At 43.4% G+C, this 22,701-nt stretch overlaps 1 protein-coding gene across 2 annotated transcripts in view; it reads left to right on the top strand.

Moving 5' to 3' along the window:
- Window positions 1-1,225: 1,225 nt before the first annotated feature.
- Window positions 1,226-22,701, top strand: part of SEC22 (Synaptobrevin family protein) — a 56,942-nt gene continuing 35,466 nt past the window's right edge. For both annotated transcript variants that reach the window (XM_087680093.1, XM_087680094.1), the window contains exons 1-4: window positions 1,226-1,365; window positions 1,585-2,017; window positions 2,199-2,359; window positions 2,441-2,587. In XM_087680093.1, the coding sequence (XP_087536219.1) occupies window positions 1,830-2,017; window positions 2,199-2,359; window positions 2,441-2,587 (496 nt within the window). In that variant the 5' untranslated portion in view covers window positions 1,226-1,365; window positions 1,585-1,829. The remainder of the gene's footprint in view (window positions 1,366-1,584; window positions 2,018-2,198; window positions 2,360-2,440; window positions 2,588-22,701) is intronic.

Consider the following 22,701-nt stretch of genomic DNA (forward strand, 5'->3'; position numbering starts at 1 on the left):
TGAGAGAGAGAGAGAGAGAGAGAGAGAGAGAGAGAGAGAGAGAAGGGAAATGAGGAGATAGAAAAAGGAGGGAAGAGAGAGACATAGAGAGAGACTATCATGAGGGTATAGCAAACATGAGGTTAGTTTGGCGAGACAGTTGCAAGGCAGAAACAACAAACCAGCATGGAGGAGGTGAAGGAGGAGAGACATGGCATCTCTCTCTCTCTCTCTCTCTCTCTCTCTCTCTCTCTCCCCAATCGACACTAGCAAGGTGATGTCCAATAGGAGGGTGGATGATTGGCAATTTGTGGCAAGGCAGCAATAGACCAACACACAGGAGGTGGAGGAGGCAGTGTCGACAATGACATCAATAGGTGGAGGAGAGGCATGGCGTCTCTCTCTCTCCCTTTGTGCATAACAAGCCAGGAGGTGGTTGCAATTATAGTGGTGGCAATCGTCATAATTATAATTAATATACATTATTAGAGGTTTGGAGTGGGATGCCACGTGGCATGCAGTAGTGCACCTTTAAACCTCTTAATAAAAAGTTTTGAGGGGGGCTACATATTAGCAAAATGCGGGCTTTTGTCACAACCGACCCATGCTTGGCCCGATTAGCTGACCACCCATCGCCACCCAACCGTGCTTGCACCTAGCCGTTGGCCTCCACATGTGTTTGCTCACTACATGTCTAGCTACCCACACCCTCTGTGCACTCCATCCTAGTGCGCCTTATCGCATGTGTTGTGCGACCAGTGTTCGAAGCAGCCATGTTTTGTGCAGCTTAGGGTGGGTTCATAGTAGGGCGGATGGACATACCATCAAAATCCATGTCCGCACACCTCGTGTTCACAAACAGGCGGTCAAAAAATTGATAAATTTTTTTGCAAGCCATTTTCAACTAATCTTTCTTGGCCACTTGGAAAGGGTAACCCGCTTCTCCCTACATGGGGTAGGTTCAATAGCTGCACTGTGCAGTTGAGAACATGTCCATTTGACTTCTTTTTGTCCGGCTTATGAGCGGTGGATGGTTTTATTATCCGCCTTCCTTTTTGAAGACAAATCTTGTATTGACACGTCCGCCAAACGCACCTGCACAAAGCGGGTGTCGGGACGTGTCTGAACCGACCCTTAGGCACAGAGCGCCTAGTTTGCTTTATTCAACAAAAATTAAATATGAAAATAGTCAAATAAGAAAAAACGAGAAAAACGAAGAAATACCACAAAAGAGGTAGACAAAAAATTTCTGGAATATGGTAATTCCTGTGAGTATACGTGTTGATCTTTACTGCAGAGAGCCATCGATGGTGGTAAAGGAGAACGGCTGTTCTTCTTCTGCATCATCATCATTATCAGACGTTAGACAAAATCAAAGGATTCCTTGTATGTTCTCTCTCTCTCTCTCTCTCTCTCTCTCTCTCTCTCTCTCTCTCTCTCCCCCTCTGCTTGTGCGCTCTCGCGCCTCTTCTCTCGTAGAAGCTTCTCTGCGTTTTCTGTTCAAATAGCTCGGATCATCTGTTCGATCAGCAATCAGACATCGCATTACAGAAACCCTAACCAAGCATAACGGTTCCGGGTAACAAGTTTGTATCTATCGTGCAGATGCCCGACATTTTGTAGCTATCTTGAAGGCATCTGACATATAAAGGCCCGTTATCCGACATTGAAAACTTCTTCGAACAGGTCTGCAGTGGGAATTTTAAGCTGATTGTACAGGAAGAACCACAAGAAGTCAATTGATCGCCTGTACATCACATTATTCCTAAGCATTTTGGAGATCTGCGTTTCCAGCATTCGGATTCTGCAGGCATTCCAAATCAAAATCCTGCGAGCAACCAAAGGTCGCAATGGTGAAGCTTACAATGATAGCGCGTGTTACTGATGGATTGCCATTAGCAGAGGGTCTAGACGATGGTAGAGGGGAGAAAGATCTGGAGTATTACAAGCAGCAAGCCAAGAGTCTGTTTAAGAAGCTATCGCAGGGCCAGCAGGAACCATCGCGCATGTCCATTGAAACTGGGCCAAATGTTTTTCAGTATCCTTGGGCATTTGAGAGCAGTTCTGAGAGGCATGCGATGACTGTCCAACCGTGAGTGAAGTACATTATGACTGTTGCTGCATCGTAAATGAACTTATGAATGTGCCAAGATGCTGAATTGTTGTAAATAATTATGCATGCTAAGTAGTGGGAAATTTGTCCTTAACATGCTGTCTAGCTATATAATTGAGGGTGGTGTGTGCTACCTGACTATGTGTGAGCGCTCTTATCCTAAGAAATTGGCATTCCAATATCTCGAGGATTTGAAGAGAGAGTTTGAAAAGGTGAACAGATCTCAAATTGACACGGCTGCAAGACCATATGCATTTATCAAGTTTGGTAAGATCTTGTCTACTTTTGCAAGAGCTTTCCATTTATAGAGAGGAAAGAGATTTGTGTCTAAGGATTGACGTGGTGCAGATACTGTTATTCAGAAGACCAGAAAGCTTTACTTGGACACAAGAACACAGAGAAACCTTGCAAAACTGAATGATGATTTATATGAAGTGCAACAAATTATGACACGAAACATCCAGGAAGTTCTAGGAGTGGGTGAGAAATTAGATCGTAAGTTTCTTACCATCCTATTGGGTTCATTTTACTGCAGTCAGTTTTGCATTAGCAGACTGTGGGTGGCAGTGTCTTGTAAGCAGTAATGTTAAGAATCAGCAGTTGTCCATAGATAGAGCTGCAATACTCCTTTGTCTACATACTAGAGTGACTTCACAAGGTGTATGGCAGCAAGTTACTTTTACTTTTGTGTTTTTTGAGTGTTAGTAGTCCATTCATCTCATCCATTTTTGGTAGATCTTCAAGTTTAATTTCGTCAGAGGAGTTCAACTTAATAGTTTCAACAATTTTGCATCAAATTCTCCAATAATCTAGTAGTTTTCACTTAATAGCCAATCATCAATCCTTGCAGCTGTTTCAAAAGATATGGAAAGTTCCATAGCTGTTTTTTTTGTTTTTCATTTCCTTAGCGGAGCTTTCTTAGTTTGAGCTGAATGTTGTATAACGGGCTGTTTGATGCTTCTGGATTCTTTCATACTGTTTCAAGAAGAAATAAGAATGGTGAGACAAGTAGCAGGAGCAGAATCTTTGGATAGAAGAGCACAAACTGAACGGGGATAAAAAGAGGACGTAAGAAATGATAAATTTTTAGCCAGAAATTAGCTTCGACTGGCTGATGCTAGACTTCTCAGGCCTAAATTGGCATTTCCAATATGGCCCTTTTGCAGGCAGAAAAATTGAGGAACTTGTCTATTTACAGCTGAAATCCAACTTTTGGCCTTCTAGAATTAGAATTTAGAAAAATTATGCCGAGAAGTGTGTCCAGTTGATTGACTCGAGTCACTGTATAGTTACCTACAACATCACACCTTTAGATAACGAATTGAGTTTACAAGCAACTCTCCCTAATTTGGCTTTTCTAATTGCTATTTTTTGTTGCCTCCGTGTGTGAACACACATGATTGTGTGTAAGAGAGCGTGTTCGGTGTGAACACCTTCTAACCACCCAAGATTTGATAAGGGTTGAAGGTTTAGATGCACCTTGGCCTATATAGTTATGCCCTATTCTTTGTACTCTCATATCACATATCACATTGATCTATTAGCCTCGTACTTGCAACTGTGTGTGTGTGTGTGTGTGTGATGGAGCTCCATTTGCCATAGCTGCTGTTCCAATTTTAGGCTCCTATACCCAATATTGGTGTGAGAGCATCAAGATTTGTACTTGTGAAGGGTTAATGCTATTGCTATAGAAGAAGAAAAAGAAGAATACGATCGGCTCCAAAGCCAATGCACCTGCCACCAGCTGATGTAAATTACCACACCCTCAACAGCACACAGCACACACCAACCCCACAAACCTCCCCGCCACCCCAAGCAGCTTGTCAGAGTGCAGTGTTGTGGAAGTGGGTGCGTGGATTGATTGTGAAAGGTGAATGCAGAGAGAAAGTGAGAGTGAAATAGATGGAGAGAACTCAGAAAAGAAGAAGCTGAACAGTGAATAGATCGGGCAGAGAAGATGCAAGAGATTGCCCATGTATGCACTCAGCCTGTGCCTCACCTCTCAACTATGAAAGAAATCAGATGCTGTCACGATGACCACATTTGGCGAGCAGTGCCTAAATAGGCAATAAAGGGGGGAGAGATTGGTTGGTCAATCAAATCTGCTGACAGGATATAGTCGGCCTGGACTATCCTGTGGCAGTTCATCTGGCCTGGCTGATGTTAGCAGAGTGTACACCTCATTGTACACCTCATGGGCTAGAGTCTATTAGTGTACATTTTATCAGTTTATGCCAGATGTGATTTGTGGCTGGCTGATTGGTATTTTTCTGCCAGTGTCTTGGCTGGTCTACTGTTCATCATGATGGGCATACTTTCAGCCTATTTGTAGGCAGGCTTCCTCCTCCAGTGTGTTACTTTAGTCATCCATTAGATACTCATCCTTCAACATGATCACATCTCGGCGGAAAGAGGGAGATTGTGAACACTGCTGGTGGTGACTCAATGCCTGAGAATTTGTACTGTTCTTGTGCCTTTGTATATGTCTCGTGTTCTTTTGCAGTGTTCTTCTTTGTTCTTTGTGTTCGTGCAGTCTATTATAGTAGTGTCTCTTTGCTTCCATTGCTGCCCATTATTCTGACATGGGTATGAGAGCCTATTCTCTAGGTTCTGGTGCTGTTTACTGCTGTTTTTCAGGTCTGACCATGCAATAACTGCTCATTTCAGCTTGTGCTTTGCTTCTACTCCTTATCTTGTTGCTTCACGTGACTGTTCCTGATCAGGGCAGCAGCTCTCAGCTCTAGGCGACCTGCATACAGCTGCTTTTTACCGGTTGTGTTGGCCATTTTGTAGGTTACAGACTGTGTTTTCAGATATCTATTTCTGTTTTGCCCCTCTTTTACAGCCAATTTTGCCAACCCAGCGGATGGGTTGCTGTCTGTGCAGCCATTTTCAACCTTTTTATTTTGCAGACCTGCTCTTTGGCAGTCTATGCTTTCCGCAAGTTTGCATTTTCAGCCTGATTTTGTGTTTTGAACTGTATTGCTTGCATTGACCTCGTGGTTTGGGGCTGAGTCTTGGCACATACCTCTCTCTCTAAACCCTTTCTTTACTTTATCTTCCTTGCATCTCCCCTCCCAATGTTCATACATGTTGCTCTACTAGTGATGAGCTTAAGGGACATGACTCTCTCACATGGAATGCTGTGATGAAAGCCTGGTTTGTGCAAAAGCTTTAGGAGTCATCTTGCATCCTTGGATGCCATCTTCTATTCTAGAAAATTGAGTGTGAGACAAGAATGGGGAAGTAGTGCTTATTTGGGAGATGGATGACGTTTGTGCCTATTCTTCTCTTCTTAGATGGATCTCGAAAGAAGTTCTTCCGACAATTTCCTCTTGCAAGATGGCTTTGCACCTGCATATTAACGAGGCTAGGATGCCCTAGCACCACCATCCTCACACTCCTTTGGCACTAGAATTGTGAGGGATGATAGCATAACTAGGGCTAGAAGATGGAAGAGGCGACCTTAACGGCCTTTGACTTCATCGTAGAGGAGCTCTTCGTGACCTTGGCTTTCATCTTGGTAGGAGGACGCAAATTGGAGTCAAGTCGAACAATGATGATGATGATGATTGGTGGAACAAGTCCTTACCCTTACCCTTCGCCTTCTCCTTCTCCTTCTCGTTCTCCTTCTCCTTCGCCTTCTGCTTCTGCAATGTTGTGAGACAACAATGGGAAAGTAGTGCTAACTTGGGAGATACATGATGTTTGTGCCTATTCTTCTCTTCTTAGATGCATCTCGAAAGAAGTCCTTCCAGCAATTACCTCTTGCAAGATAGCTTTGCACCTACATATCAATGAGGCTAGGATGCCCTAGCACCACCATCCTCACTCTCCTATGGCACTAGAGTTGTGAGGGATGATAGCACCACTAGGGCTAGAAGGTGGAAGAGGTGACCTTAACGGCCTTTGACTTTATTGCAAAAGAGGAGCTCTTCGTAGCCTTGGCCTTCATCTTGGTCGGAGAATGTGAATTGGAGTCGATTCGAAAAACGACGACGACGATGATTGGTGGAATGAGTCCTTACCCTTTTTCTGTGTCTTCTCCTTCACCTTCTCCTTCCGCAATCTTGCGAATTCCTTGTATTCCTTTCGGAGATACCTGTTCTTGCTTCTTCATCAACCTATCACCCCCCTTTAAAGTTGAAAAACCTTACCAAGTATTACCATATCCAAATAGTAGCCTCCCCTATAAAAGCTTCTTCACTTTGGTGGTTTGGTCGAAAGAGGGGGAATCCATGGTCACATATGCTCCTACAAGGCATTCTTGATAGGCATGGAGTGTTGCTTTGACTACTTTCTATGGTCATGGTTTGGTACAATCGACATCAATATTAGTGTCTTTTCGAGGCATCTTGGTGGTGGCTTGATCACCCACTTCTTGGGTATCCATGGTTCTATCAAAATGTCATTGTCGGATGTACTATGACGCGTCCTTATCATTGTATATTTGATTGTATTGATCACCCATGATTTGGTGAGTCCTTATCATTGTATATTTTATTATATTAATTACCCATGATTTGAGAGAGGATGTAAGCAATGTACATATCATGGGATAGAGTCTATATTAGTGTGCATCATGTTATTTTATGCCAGATTGATTCGTGGCTGGCCAACATGTATGTTTGTGCCAATTTCTTAGCTGGCTATTGGTTATCAGGATGGGAATACTTTCAAGAAGTGTCAACCTATGTGTAGGCACGCTTCCTCCTACAATGTGTTACTTTAGTCATTGTTCTCGTTTCTCGTTCCATGTGACTATGGCACAAACACGACGTGTCTACTAGCTAAGGTGTGGACATACAAATTCATATTGGAGTTGGACCTTCGATGTCCCAACCTCGCCGACATTCAACTTGTAGATTGGCCATCTCATATGGTAAGCATTGTGTGAATGGTGACCATAGGTATGGTGACTGGTCCTCCTTGGGAGCCAACTCTGATGGCTCCACCAAGCACGTGCACTGGCCTTGCTAGATCTGTCACTTGGATACTCGCTCCCCTTTGCAATTGGAAACTCTATAAACTGGATATCTTTGTTGGTGTAGACATCTTAGGACTTTGGAGCATAGATGCAATTTTCCACTAATTGGGATTTCCAGCCCGCTGCCCATGAATCTTGTCTAGTGGACTTTAGAACCATTTTATTAAGAATCCTGTTCAATAGACTTCAGGTCCATTTTATCATGCTCCTTTCTCAAGATGTAGACATACACGTCACATCCCAAGACCTTGAAATAAGAAACATTAGGCTTTGCACCAAAGTATGCCTCAAATAGGTCATGCTTGGAACAACTGACGTGGGTGAGCTGTTAAGAATATGGACAGTTGTGGCTATAGTCTCTGCCCACCTTCTGATGCTCCAACACATTCCTCACCATCTCGACTAGGGTCCTATTCTTTCGCTCCAAGATATTGTTCTCTTTTGGAGTCTTGGTGTTTGCAATCTCTTGTTGAGTTCTGACTTTTGCACTCCACACAGAAGTGAGCCATCTCATTGGAGATGAATCCCTCATCTTCTTAGCTTTGAGTGACTTCAGCTTTTGCCTAGACCGATTCTTTTCGAAGATTAGCCAATCTTGAAAGTTCGAGAAGGCTTGTGACTTAAGTTCCAAGAATACACCTAAGTCATAATCCTGATGCCTTGGCCTATTTAAGTTGGTTAAGACAAGCTATAAGGGGGCCTTGGCCCATCAAGAAACTGTAAGAGTGCAGCGATGCGGAAGCGTGGGACCAAGACTGAGAGAGAGTGAACACAGAGAGAAGAGAGAGAGAGAAAGAGACAGTAGAACAAGAAGATCTGTTGTAGGAAGTATGCTGAATACAAAGCGATGCAGATTTGTACATGGGAGCAGTGCGTATGTCTACGTATCTCCTCCTCTATGATGTCACCACACACGCACACCTCAAGGACAGCAAGGCCTTATCACCATGTGATCTCCACAAATTGCTGAGAGTGCCTATGAATGAATGAGAGTGTGCCAAAAGACTGGCTATATATAGCCAAGGAAAAAATAGTGTCCAGCATCAGGTCGGCTGCATTAAATGCAGCTGACTGCATAAAAATGCCAAAAAAAACTGTCCGACTCCTCAGTCTCTGTCCAACTACATAGTCCTCTGCCATGTGGCATTTGCGACAGCATCTCCCACCACACGTGTGACTGCTAACCTGGTAGAAATGATGATGTGGCACCTTGCTGCTGACGTGGTACACAAACTGACCCTGAACTGCTTTGCACACTGCCTGAAAGAGGAAAATGCCTATGTCTAGGGGATGATCTTTAACAACCCCTCTCAGATCCTGGACGAGTCATAAGGCTAAGGGATCTGGCATGTCTCCGAAGAAGAGCTTGGGGAAGCGCCTTCGTAAACAAATTTGCAAGATTATCCTCTGTCTTGCAGTACTCCACATCAATGGTCCCATCCAGAAGCTTCTCCCTAATGAAGTGGCATTGGATCTCAATGTGCTTCGTCTGAGCATGGAATACAGGATTCCGTACCAAGGCAATGCAACTCTCATTGTTGCACCGCAGAACAATAGGACAAGGCTGGGGGTAGCCAAGCTCCTCCAACAATCTCCGAAGCCACACAACCTCACATGTGGTGGAAGACGCGGCCCGATACTCCGCTTGAGTAGAAGAAAGGGCTACCGTGGGCTGCTTCTTCCTACTCAATGAGATAACACCTGCACCCAAGGTAAAACAATAGCCTATAGTAGACCGCCGGTGGTCCACATCGCCAGCCCAATCTGAGTCACTCCAACTTGCAAGAACAAGATCTGAAGCTCTTGTACCTGTTGGATAAGAAATCCCTAAGTCAGAAGTCCCCCTCAAATATCGAAGAATCCTCTGGGCAGCCTGCAAATGCACCTGTTTGGTTCACTCATGAACCATGCCAAGAGACCTACAGCAAAACAAAGATTAACACGAGTGTTGAGGAGCCAAATCAATGATCCAATCAAGTGACGGTAGTGGGAAGCATTTGTCAAGGGAGAATCTGAGTGTGAAGTGGCTTTCTAGTTTGGATCCATAGGAGTAGGAATGGTCCTACAATTCTCCATCTCAAAAGTCACCAAGAGCTCCTGAATGTATCTATGCTAGGAGACGAAAATCCCCCTCTGAGACTGATAAATCTCCTAAACCAAGAAGAAATGAAGAAGCCCCAAGTCCGTTATCTCGAATTGCTGATGTAAAGTTGTCTTTGTCGCTTGGACCTGCTATGCATGGTCACCTGTAAGAATCAAATCATCAACACACAACACAAACAACACACGATCAGCCTCGGAAGTGTAGACATAAAGCTGTGGATCGGCCTTGGAGCGCCGATATCCCAACTGTGACTGAAGGAATGAGTTAATCTTCTTGTTCCATGCACGTGGAGCTTGCTTGAGGCCATACAAAGCCTTCTTCAACCTGTATACTTACCCATCCGAGGATCCAAAGTCAGGAGGCTGCTCCACATAGATCTCCTCCTTCAAGTCACCATTGAGGAAGGCCGACTTTACATCCAATTGGTAGACAAGCCATCTCCTATGGCCAGCCAAGGCAAGGGCAACTTGAATAGTCGCCATACGAGCAGTGGGGGCAAAAGTATCATGGAAGTCAATGCATGGGTGCTAAGCAAAACCTTTAGCAACAAGGCGGGCCTTATGCTTGTCCAAAGAACCATCGCTAAGGTACTTGGTCTTGAAGACCCACTTGATACCAATCATCTCCGATCCTTGAATCTCGGAGTGTGTCACGAGCCCAACGAGGAGGAGGCCGGATCTCTCCTCGTCACTCTTCATCTGTTGAGGACTTCGGTACATCCATCGGCGGAAGCTCCACTGGGGTGGCCGGTGGAAGAGAAGACTGTGTATATGAAGCAAAATCTTCATCAAGAGGCTCTAGCTCCAAAGGAACTGTCTCGAGAGCCCAACTCTTCCCTGGATCTCCAAGTACGGGGTGCTTCTCACCCCCTGCTGTGGCCGGACCTTCCACGAACCGCACATCTCGGCTCGTGTAGACATCCTGCTTCACGGGATCATACAGGTGATATCCTTGGGACTGGGAGCTGTAGCCAACGACGAACACCTGTCATCAGGAAGCCACTTCGAATTTGTCGCACTAAGTCTTGGGAATGTGCACATATGCGTCACACCCAAATACCTTGAAATAAGAAACATCAGGCTTAGTCCCAAAGTAAGCCTCATCAACGGCCGAAGTGGGGGATTGATTTAGGATGTGGATTGTTGTAGCCACAGCCTTGGCCCATAGAAACCGAGGTGTCTGTTGGTGCTCCATCATGGTGCGTGCCATCTCGATCACACTGCAGTTTTTCCGTTCAAGGATGCCATTTTCTTGAGGAGTGTTGGTGTTAGCAAACTCTTGGTGAATGCCTCTATTTGCACAAAAACGAGCAAGCTCATTAGAAACAAATTCACCATCCTTGTCTGATTGTAAGGCCTTCAATCTTTGGCTAGATTGGTTCTCCTAAAAGAGAAGCCAATCCTTGAAGTGGGAGAAGGCATCCGACTTCAACGTAAAGAAGTAGGCCCATGTCATCCTGTTGTAGTCATCTACGATCAACATGAAGTGCAAGCTCCCCTTCAGAGACTCATTCCTTATCGGGCCACAAAGATCCGTAGATAGAAGCTCCATTGGTGAAGTAGACTGCCGCGAAGCTTTGCTGGGAATCTCATCTCTATGTTGCTTCCCACAAATGCAGGAGACGCAAGGCTGCAGGCTCACCACTATGTCTGGCAACCCTTGAACAAGCTATCCTCGTGACGCCCTCCGAAGATAATCATAGTTCAGGTGGCCAAACCGAGCATGAACATGCCGTTCTTCTCATACCCTGATGAGAGAACCTTCCTCGATCTACGATCAAGGATTCGAACAGCATCATTATCAAACTCCACCAAAAGGCCAAGAGAACAAATCTTATGTACCGAAAGTAAATGATACCCTAAACCTTGTACATGCAATAGCTCAGAAGTGTGGGTACCACCATGTCCATCTAGAATTAGCTGCATCTCATCCTGTGCAACAATAGACACAGAAGAGCTGTCTCCAATGAGAATCTGTCCACACGAGGGTCGCAAATGGGCAGCACCAACTGTTGAAGGAGTCGTGTGCCGTGAGGTACCACCGTCCACAATCCACTCTCGAGCTTGGGGAGTTGTCATCGCAACATCAGAAGTCTTCAGTGTAGGGTCCTCAATGACCGCTAAGTGTAGAAAAGCAGTTGACGAGGGTGTAGCCACCGCCCCAAAATCCTTGGGGTCCTTCTTCTTGGTGTCCTTGTCCTTGTCAGGGCAATCCTTCTTCCAATGACCAGTCTTACCACAAATATGGCATGTTGATTCCTTCTTCTTGTCCTTCTTTGGTTTGTTGTCCTCCTCCTCCTTCTTTTGGTCCTTCCCTTTCTTTTGAGAGGCTTGACCTGTCAATGCCGCCAATTTGGAAGCATTCTGTCCCTTCAACTGTTCCTCTTGGTCCAAGACCATAGGAACTAACTCTTCCCAACGAAGAGTCGACTCCCATCCTGAAGCAATAAGGGCAGAGTAAAAGGCACCGAATCATGGCGGCAACTGGGATAGTAAAGTGATCGCCATGTCTTCGAAGGAAATTCGCTTTCCCGCATTTTGAATTTGCATGTGAAGTTGTCTCAGCTTGTTGATGTGCTCCCGCAGCGAAGAAGGCTTGTTCACGGACAAAGTCCGCATCTGCAGCTCCAAAGAAACCCTCTTTATCAGGGTCATCCGGTGGTACATTTGGTCGAGCTCCAACCATATCTCTCGAGCCACCATCAAGTGCTCGATGTGAGCTATCATAGTTGTAGTACAAGACAAAAAAAGAAAAGAACGAATCTTGGCATTCAGTTTGTCCCAATGAGACTGGGCCTTGGTCAACTCCGCACGAGCATTTGAAGAGAGTTTGGACTCATCTCTCACTGAGGGCCGGTTGATCTCCTCCATCACAAGCTCCGCCAACTCATAAGACTCTAGGATGGCCAACATTATCATGGGCCAGATGCGGTAATTGTCACCATCGAGCTTTTGATATGATGGAAGAGCCGGTAACACAGGCATCTTCCGGTCCATGATTGCCTGGAACTCCAAGTTGGTCTCTGTAGACATTTTCACTTGCACTGCCTGCACAAATGCAAAAGCAGCCCCCTCTGATTGTGAAGACGCAGCCTGCTAGGGCTCTTTCCTCTGCTTCCCAAACCGTCTTCAGCCGTCGGAGGCGATGAAAAGGTAAAATCTGCAATTGAAGGCCGTAAACGCAGCCTTCCTCCTCTTCAAATAGTAACAAATAGCAGCAAATTCACTAACTGGACTCCTTTCCCGTGCGCTCATGCTTGCTTCAGCCTTGTTCCGATGCGCAGCCCTCCCACTCGCCCTCGAATGCTGGAAATGCAGCCTTGTGTCGCGTTGAAATCTCCTCTTAAGGTAGGGTCTTCACTCAATCAGTTAGTCTTCACTGCTCTGATACCATGTCAGAGTGCAGCGATGTGGAAGTGTGGGACCAAGACTGAGAGAGAGTGAACGTAGAGATAAGATCTTTGTGCATACATGGAAGGCCACTTTGATTAATTTGTATTATAGAAACGAATTGTTTGTTTTCTCCTATCAATTCCAAAATGAAGCAAGAAAGAAAAGTAAAGGGTTTGGTAGTTTGTCCAGCTGACTTATGTTTTTGTATTTTAATGGGTTCATTGAATATCCCGGCAGTATCACTACCGAATACAACAATTCCAATACTTTAATATTTTATTAAATAAAATCATATGGACAAGTGACAAGAACATATGGGATCAAAAATCCCACCCCCAGTATGAAAGGTTCTCAATGTGTTGTTGAGTCCTTGGTTTACAAGGCTAGCATGTCAACAAGGCAATCCCAATGGGTTCCTACCAGACATTTTATGTAAAAATAGGGATAAAAAGAAAATTTATCCATGGAGGAGTTTATAGCCATTCCTTTGTGTACAAAAGAAAGAGCGTAGACAATAATAGTTCATGTTGTTCCCACGTAACCAACCAAATTGTGTGAAGTGGGTAAATCGATTTGGATGGAACATTTTTTTACTACTTCAAGATGTGCTAGTGGCTAAGAAAAACAATGTTAGCTACAATAGAAACAAGGGTAGTGATTGTCTATTAGAAACATAGGACTTTGTGAGCTTACATTCGCACACCTCTATTACTTTTTAGGAGGCATTTGTCCCAAATAGAGATTTGAAGCAGTTATTTCATTTAGAAATCAATTCCATGTAGTGAGTCAATAGGTGAGTACCTTCCATCAGATTTACTTTACCTTTTTAAGAGTACAAATGTGATAATCTAATCATTTGAAATATTATTATTATATTTTTAAAAGGAGAGTAAAACAAGGATTAGTGGAGAGTAGTTTTAGATTAGTGCAAACCCTAACTTTAATGGCTCGACATGGCTTGTGGTGTCCTCCTTTATCTTGTGAAATAGTGGTTTCTCCATGCATATTTCAATTGAAAGAGGGAATTATATTTGCTGATATAAATGTGTGTTGGGATTTTCCACTTATTTGGTGGCAACATCCATACCATAGGTAACAACAGCTAACTTAACTTGGTATCCAATGTACATCATCTTTTCTTCTTGTGACTACATTATTATCAGATTCTTCATTTTAACATTGACATGGAGATTTGGTTGAGTGCTATGATGCTCATTTGTGCTATACAAGAGATTGGTTGACTTGATTTGGCTCTAGACGATGGGGGTTTTGGGAGTTGTTCAAGTGGAAACATTTCAAGCATTCAACTTCTCCTTTCACATTGTTGGCTTGTTGAGGTAATGGCATTTGTAAGGTGGAAGGCTGCACATCAACATAAGGCCAGAGTGAGTGGAGGCGTGTGTGAATAGAGGCTTGTTTACTGTTTTTGTATATAGGAATAACGGTAGAAGTGCTGAAAAGGCTGCATCATAGCCTTTTGGAGTAGATTTTGAGTTTTTGTTGCCTTTGATGGTAGTTACCTCAAGGTTTGTGTGACAAAGTCCTAGCAGGTTGTGTTTGTGGAGCCAAAGGTGAACTACTAAACACATACAAGACTATTCAACGTGGGAATAGTATGTCGTCTGAGGCAGCATGGATTTTAGGCCATCATGGATGGTAAGGTCCCTGTCCTAGAAGTTACACATAAATGAAGATGGATTGAGTTCTAAGAAGAGGAAGTGCATTAGCATTGTGTATATGTATTTATGTGTGCTTCCGAGGACGCCTGGGAACGTTTGCTTGTGTGTAATGAGCATTGCATTCATTTGTGGTCATCCTCTCCCTTACAAGTCAAGGTCTAAGGTCTTTTCTCTCTTAATTAATTAGGAAGAGAAGTAATTCTTTCACTAAGAAAAACGAGAGAGGTAATTCTCTCACTAAGAAAGACAAGAGACGTGATCCTCTGGAAGTGAGGAGAGAAGTGATTTTCTCATTCTAAGGTCTAAGATGACACAAGTTTTTGTGGGAAGTCAATCTTAACGTTGAGGCCCGCTCGTGATTGAAGCCATTGACCATTCAGCAATCAAATATTCTCCTACTCTTTCTCAATCTGAGCAAGCACAAGTGGAGAAGGCCCAAGAACATTGTGAGAAGTTGAAGCTTGCATTTGCTCGTTCATTTCTCTCTCTTGTGCGCTGGAAAGTATTGCTCATGTGAAGCATTGATGAGTGTGCTGCAGATATGCAGGTATGGCTGCACTTGGGGCAGCTATATAGCAAGATTACACCTATGAAGAGGGTGTTTGTGGAGGTGCATATGTGGACCTTGGATCGAAACAAGTTTGAGTCTACAAAGGATCATGCAAACAAACTCCAGTAATTGAAGATGCAGATTCTTACACAAAAAAGGTGATCTCCTCAGAGGACATGGCTGTCACTCTTATAGATCACATTGCAAATAGTAAGGTTAAGAATCTTTTGTACATAGCATAAAGCTATAATGGGTTCATTTTTGTTCCATCCGTTTTTGACTTGGATGTGTGAAAAGTGCCTTTTTCTACCATATATACTAGAAATTACTAGGAGATGTGGTGGGACAGTTCGAAGACATTGCTTAATACCAATGGGTCACATGGAAGATGTCAGGCGAGGTAAAAAGATTAGATTCACTATAATTTATTATCTAGTAGCAAAGCTTACATCTATTCACTAATGAAGGTCCAGGAGGGTATGCTTTTTCATGATAGCACGAACATTTGATCATAGCTTTTACAAAAATCAATTCCCGTTTAGTTTAGGAATTATAAATCATCCTTTGAAGACATATGACTCTCAAAGTTTTTTCTTGGAACTTAAGACATTGACTAGGACATAATATATTAGTATATTTGTGGTAGCATAATACAAAATCATAATGATTAAAATCTCTATGGTATGAAAGAGGGAAGAAATTCATAAGATGGCAGAAGCTAATAAAGCTTTTGTTTAGATTATAGGCATTCTTGGGATCATATCTAAAAGACCTTTGGTTGGGGAGAGTGAACAAATTTTGCCCTTAAAGTTCGGTTCAATCCATCTTTTAGTTTGCACTTATCAGTTATGAACTTTCTATTGCTATGAAAGGCAATCCCTTGATCATCAATGGGATATGATCGCAACGTTATGTAAAAACAATCTACAATCTAGAGCAATTGACACTTTTACCTTGGCTTTTAGGCTTATGTTGTAAACGGCATTTGTTTTGTCATTCAAATATCTGTATGAGCTTGGCCTAGTAAAGTAAGCGAATTAATATATTCACCCTTCAGAGGATTGGGAATCAACCCCTTGACTTTTCATGCCAAATCTTGGTCAATTCAATCCGAAGCCCTAAAAAAATGTGTTGGAAGAAAAGTCATATTTACACGAAAGAAAGTGATTCAAAAAAAAATTAACCCGAAGTCTCTAGTTTTCTTTAGTAATACAAGTGCAGAAAAAAAGGGGAGAAAATGATCCAGTAGCCATCTTTAAAGAAAGTGCAATAGCTTACTGATGTAGCTTCATAGCACCAAAGATGAACTATTCAGTCTACACACTAGCAAAGGATACTTACAAGTTGGCAAATTTTATTTGCATTCGGATTTTTATTATTGTCATCTTTCTTTCTTACAAGTTGGCAAATCTTATTTGCATTCGGATTTTTATTATTGTCATCTTTCTTTCTCTCGATGGTTCTTGTGAATGTTTTTGCTTTTAATTGACTTTTGTATTGTTGCACTCTGTTGTCAACATATTGATAATTCTGAATCATGTGAGTTTTACAAAGGTGATAAGCTGGAGGAAGATGAGATGACATCAAATCACCTAAAGAAACTGGTTTACTCGCTTAACTGAATAGGAGATGAGCTATAAAAAAGTAAGGACTCATCATCATTGCCTTGGGAGAGAACATGGCAATGATAGATTATTATTATCTTGGTGTATTGTTTGGTCTTTGATGGTTAGACACCTCCCTACATGTATCTTTTGATTATATCATTTATGAGAGGGTAGACACATTTACTTGTTATGGGATCTCAAGCATCCATATTGGACTAGTCACTTTGGTATAGATTGCTTAGTATGAGAAAGAGCTCCTCAAAAAAGAATCAAACTTGAGACCTAAAGAATCGAACTTGAGACTATCAAAGAGTAAAAGCTTTTAAGTGAAAAAATAAAAAACGATCTGGCTGAAAGATAAATCTGGTCTTTCTATATTGTGCAAGTGTATCAATTTGTTTTGGAGTAAGGATAAAACTTAAGGGATTTATTTCTAAATGAGATAACTACTTTCAACCTAACAGATGCTCACTTTTGACTTGGTGTTTGACAATCTAATTGTAGATACCAATTGATGTAGTCATTAGTATACGTACACAAGGCAGTGCACATGGATGTGAAGCAATGCTAGGGTTTGCATTGAGAAAACACATAATATACGAGCATGACTAAATGTAACCAGCCCCCCTCCTCGGAGAGGGTGGTTATGACCTGATTTAACAATAATTACAGCAAGCACAAAATTCACATAAACTGAAAATGCAAATGTTACCACTTTAATATTGGACAATGGACACCATGTTGGCCCCAAAACTGTCTCCCCTTGCAGTATTTCTTTATTTTGTATTGCAATTGGATGGAGTACAACTGAGATTTCTTAATCTCCTCCGTTGATCCAAAAGTCACTCGTCGTCATAAATGATTAGCAAGCCTTTTGGGCAATTTGCCCCTTGGTCTTCACCTAAGACTTGTACGAATTGGATCCTTGATTGGCCAATGGTGCCCCAAATCAAATAGGATGGGCTGGCATCTGAAATCACTAGCGATTCCTTGAAGTCCAGTTGTTGACTTCAGTGTCCTATGCCCTAGTTGCTGGCACGGGTCCCAATGTGGCTGTTAAACCTTAACTTCTACTGTAAATTAGGATTTACAGTAGAAATTCCATAGCTGTCCACTAAATTTGGCTGATAACTCCTTCAAATGGATGAGATTTGCTGAGATAATCAGAAAATGGTGGGCTAGAGTGTTAGAGATCGACATTCCCTAGACAGGCAAGTGTAGTTTTCAGCAGGTACAGCAAGTAGTCCACGTGCCAGGAGTGTAGCCAGTTGACATCAGCAAGATGCGTGGCAGGGGTAGGTCGGACAGCTGCAGCAGGTTGGACTGCAGCAGGTTGATTTGCATTATTCTGGTGCATTCTTAGTGGCCTATTTATTGGCCCTAGTTTCCGCAATCTTTCACAATTGTTCTCTTAGTTTTCAGGCTATAGATCGTGGAGATTGCCCTCGGGGTTCTCAGAGTGTGAGATCTTTGAGGTGGAGACATATGCAAACATTCTCTTTGCACCCGTGTATATATTTGCATCCTTATACAACATTCTTCATTGCATATTTTCTGCGTTTCATTGTCTCTTTCTCTCTCTCTTCTCTCTCTGTTCACTCTTTGTCTTGGTCATATGCTTCTGCACTGCTTCACTCTGACATGGTATCAAAGCATTGAAGGACTGACCGAGGGAGGACCTACTTAAAGAGGAGATTTCAGTGCGACACAAGGTTGTGTTTTCAGCGTTCAAGGGCGAGCAGGAGGGCTGTGTATCAGAACAAGGCCGAGGCAAGCATGGGGGTGCGAGAAAGGAGAAGATTTGCTGAAGTTGTTGTTAGTTTTTGCTCCTAGAGAAGGAGGAAGGTTGGGTTTGGGCCCTCAAGTGTAGATTTTACCTTTTCATTGCCTCGTGTGGGTGGTGAAGGAGCGGGATGAGCAGTGGAGAGCTCTAGTAGGTTGCATTCACACAGTCACAGGGGACTGCTTTTTGTGTTTTGTGTAGACATTGTAGGTGAAGATGTCTTTTGAGGCCGAGACATAGTTTTAGGCGATCGTGGACTGGAAGGTGTCCGTCTTACCGGCTCTTTCATTGAATCAAGAGCTCGATGGTGAGAACTACCGTATTTAACAGGTTATGATACTTGCTATGTTGGAGTCCTATGATTTGGCGGAGCTTGTTACGGAGGCTTTTCATCGTTCTTCTTTGCAAGATGAGTCCAGACTCTCTTCTAATGATGATAAGTTGGAGTTGGCAAAGGCTCAGCCCCATTGGGACAAACTCAATGCTCGCATTCGCTCGTTTTTCTCTCTCATGCACTACAACTATTCTATATCATATTGAGCATTCAATAGTTGCTCAAGAGATATGGCTATAGCTTGATTAGATGTACAATCATATGACCGTCATGAAACGCGTTTCTTTGGAAGTGCAGATGAGGACAATGAGTATCAACAAGTTATCTTCTATGCGGGAGCATATTAACAAGCTGAGGTAGCTTCAAATGCATGTACAAAATGCAAGGAAGGTGATTACTTCTGAAGATATGGTGATAACTCTTCTTTCACAGTTACTGCCCCATTTCAGTGGTTTTTACTCCGCCTTGATTACTTTAGGGTGGTCTAAGACTCCTTGGTGAGAGAAGTTGGTTCTTATGGTCTTGGATCAAGAGTTGCAATTGAAAGGGACCAATGCTTCTAAATCTGAGGCCTTGGTTGGTCATTCCTCTCAGAAGAAGGGGAAGGACCAAAAGGAGGAGGAGGAGGACAAATCCAAGAAGGACAAGAAAAAGGAGTCCACTTGTCACATCTGTAGCAAGACAAGTCACTAGAGGAACGATTGCCCCGACAAGGAGAAGAAGGAGAAATCTTCGAAGGATTCCGAAGCGGTGGCTGCTTCCTCATCGACTACTTTCCTCTACTTAGAGGTGGTTGAGGACTCGACCTTGAAGGCCTCTGATGCTACATTGACAACCCATACACTTGGAAGTGGATTGTTGACAATGGTGCCTCACGGCACATGACCCCTTCTTCAATAGGTGTTGCTCATTTGCAGCCTTCAAATGATCAGATTCTCATTGGTGATAGTTTGTTTATTCCTATTTAGGGACGGGATAACATGCACCTTATTCCAGATGGGCAAGGCAGTGCCCATACATCCGAGGTGCTTTATGTGTCGGCCTTGGGATACCATCTACTTTCAGTGCACAAGATTTGTGACCTCAGCCTTTTGGTCGAATTTGATCTGGATTCTTTTTGGATTCTTGATCGTGGCTTGAGACAAGTTTTTTCTCCAGGATATGAGGAGAATGGAGTCTATAAGTTGCGGTTTTTTTCTGCCTCGACTTCTCTTGTTCTTACCTCTCAAACTCAATCCAAGCTTTGGCATGTTGGTTTGGCCACCTCAACTATGATTACCTTTGGAAGGCGTCTAAGGGACAGCTTGTTCGAGGTTTGCCGGATATTGTGGTGAGCTAGCAGCCTTGTGTATCCTACATCTGTGGGAAGCAAACTTGTGACACTATTTCCAACAAGGCTTTGAGGCGGTCTTCAACACCCTTGGAGCTTGTTTCTGTTGGGAATAAAGGGCCATCGTGCCTTTTATATGTGCACGGGTGTGAACGCACCCTTAGCACACTTGTACTTTCATATATATCTATCTAAAAACCTAAAGTGGTACACACTCCAATTGTACCCAAGAACATCTTGCATCTCTCGCTCTCACTCGCTGCTGTTGCTCACGTGTTTTGCTCTTTACCTGACATTTCATCGCCGGACATTGCATCTCCGCAGCGCATCACTCACTTCAAAAGGTTGATGTTTTGAGCACAAAACTTTGGGGCTTTTGACCGTGCGGGTCAAATTTTATGCCCGTGGGTGCATGTACAGCAGAAATTGCAGCTAAAATTTGGGACTTCTCATGTAATGTGATGTATTTGTCCTTGGAACAGCTGTCATCAGTTGTGGAGTGCTGTAGCACAACATTTGGTGCTTCTGAAAATTGATTTGCAGATCTGAAATTTCTGCTTTTAACTGGTACTTATTGCTGGTTGGTACTTGTTTGTACCTTGGTCACTTGTTTGACAGTTTGGGCCTGCATTTGCTGAATTTGTGGTCAAATTTTGGACTGAAAATCATGGCTGGCAGCAGCGATAGCAGCCATCTTATGCACATCAAGAAACTTGAGGGTGCACATAATTTTGCAGTGTGGCAAAAGCAATGCTACAATATCCTGTTGCAGAAGAAGCAGGCTAAGCCGATCAAGGCCAAAGGGGTAAAGCCCGCAGATGTGGAACAAGATGACTGGGATGAGTTGAACGAGCTTGCACTCTCGACCATTGAGCTATCTGTCTCTGATGCTCTGCTGTTTAACATAGAGGGTTTGGACACTGCCTATGCCATTTGGACTAGACTGGAGGAATTGTATGCTCAGAAGAGTGCAGCTAGTAAGGTGTATTGGCTAAAAAAGCTTATGGATTTGCGGATGAAAGAAGGAACTGCTATGTCAAATCATTTGAGTGAATTCAACTCAATTTTCAGCCAGCTGGTTGCTTTGAAGTTTGTCATTGATGACGAGTTTAAAGCTACCTTTCTGCTTTGCACTCTACCAGAGAGTTGGGATACATTCAGGACTGCCTTGAGTAACTCGAATGCTATGCTTATGTATTCTGACGTGGAAAGCTCTTTGCTTATGGAAGAGATGAATAGGCAAAATAATGCATCAAGTAAGTCGTCTAGTGCCTTGCATACCAGGGGCAGATCACAGCAGAAGGGAAAATCTGATGGCAAGGGTCGCAGCATGTCTCGCGGCAAGAATGTGGAATGCCACCACTGTGGCAAGAAGGGTCACTTCAAACGTGACTGTTACAAGTGGAAGAAAGAGAAAGGGAAAGGCAAGAAGACAGAGGATAGCAAGGAAGAGAAGAAAGAGAGCCAGCTCAAGAAGAGCAGCGTCAAGATCGAAGAGGTGAATGTAGTCACTCAGGACAGTGACAGTGGGAACGATGTACTCTTCGTGTCTTCATGTTTTGATGCCCATGCATTGGTTGCCGATTCGGCTGATGACATGCATACCTGGATTTTAGATTCGGGTGCCTCCTTTCATGTCACCCCTTACAGAGATTGGTTTTCCGATTATACAGGCGGTTGACATGGTGTTGTCCATCTCGGGGACAACTCAGCATGTGATATTGCAGGCATTGGCAGTGTGCAGCTTCAGTTTCAGCATGGTTCTGTCTTTACTCTTCAGAATGTTCGTCATGTACCTGAGCTCAAGAAGAGCTTAATCAGTACTGGGCAGCTAGATGATGATGGTTATCATACCACATTTGGCGATGGAAAATGGAAGATCAGTACAGGATCTAGAGTCATTGCCAGGGGTTCAAAGAGTGATACTCTGTATCCTCTTCATGTATCTAGTGTGCGTGACCATGTTGTCGCAGTAACCGAGCAGCCAAGTGTTTCTTTGTGGCATGGCCGGTTAGGACACATGAGTCAAACAAGAATGAAAGTTCTTTCTCGTTTGGGTTACTTGCCTTGTCTCCGTTATGCTGATTTTGAGCATTGTGATCATTGTGTCTATGGTAAGCATGCGCAGACATCTCATAAGAAATCTCTTTCTTTGAAATCTTCACCTCTAGAGTTAGTACATCCAGATGTATGTCAGACGCCAGGATTGTCTTTGGGGGGAAGAAGTACTTTGTCACCCCTTTGTCGATGATGCTACACGGAAGGTATGGGTTTACCCCATTTGTAGCAAGGATGAAGTACTTGACAAGTTTAAAAACTTCTTGGCATTGGTTGAAAATCAGACTGATAAGACACTGAAGTGTCTTCGCTCTGACAATGGTGGGGAATATGTATCCAAGGCCTTTCAGGCATTTTGTGACAGCAAAGGGATAAAAAGGGAGCTCACTGCCCCTCATAATCCACCCCAGAATGGAGTTGCAGAGCGTATGAACAGGACTATACAGGATAAAGTCCGTACTATGCTGTCTCATGCTGCATTACCCCATGGTTTTTGGGCAGAGGCTGTTATGACAGCCGTTCACTTGATCAATCGGTCACCAAACAGGTCTTTGGGGGGGGGGAGTCCCTCAGGAAGCGTGGTCGGGCAAGCCACCTTCTTATGCTCATTTACGAGTGTTTGGCTGCGAGGCTTTTGTGCACATTCGTAAGGAAGACCGCAGCAAACTTGAGCCAAAGTCCTGTAAATGCATATTCCTAGGATATGGTGACGAGGGTGAAATGGGGTATAGATTGTGGGATCCCGTGAAAAGGAAAACAGTGCGCAGCAATGATGTTATCTTCCG

Source organism: Lygodium microphyllum, chromosome 6, assembly GCF_053477565.2.
Source record: "Lygodium microphyllum isolate KBCC chromosome 6, Lygodium_microphyllum_v1.1.10, whole genome shotgun sequence".
Classification (NCBI taxonomy): Eukaryota; Viridiplantae; Streptophyta; class Polypodiopsida; order Schizaeales; family Lygodiaceae; genus Lygodium; species Lygodium microphyllum.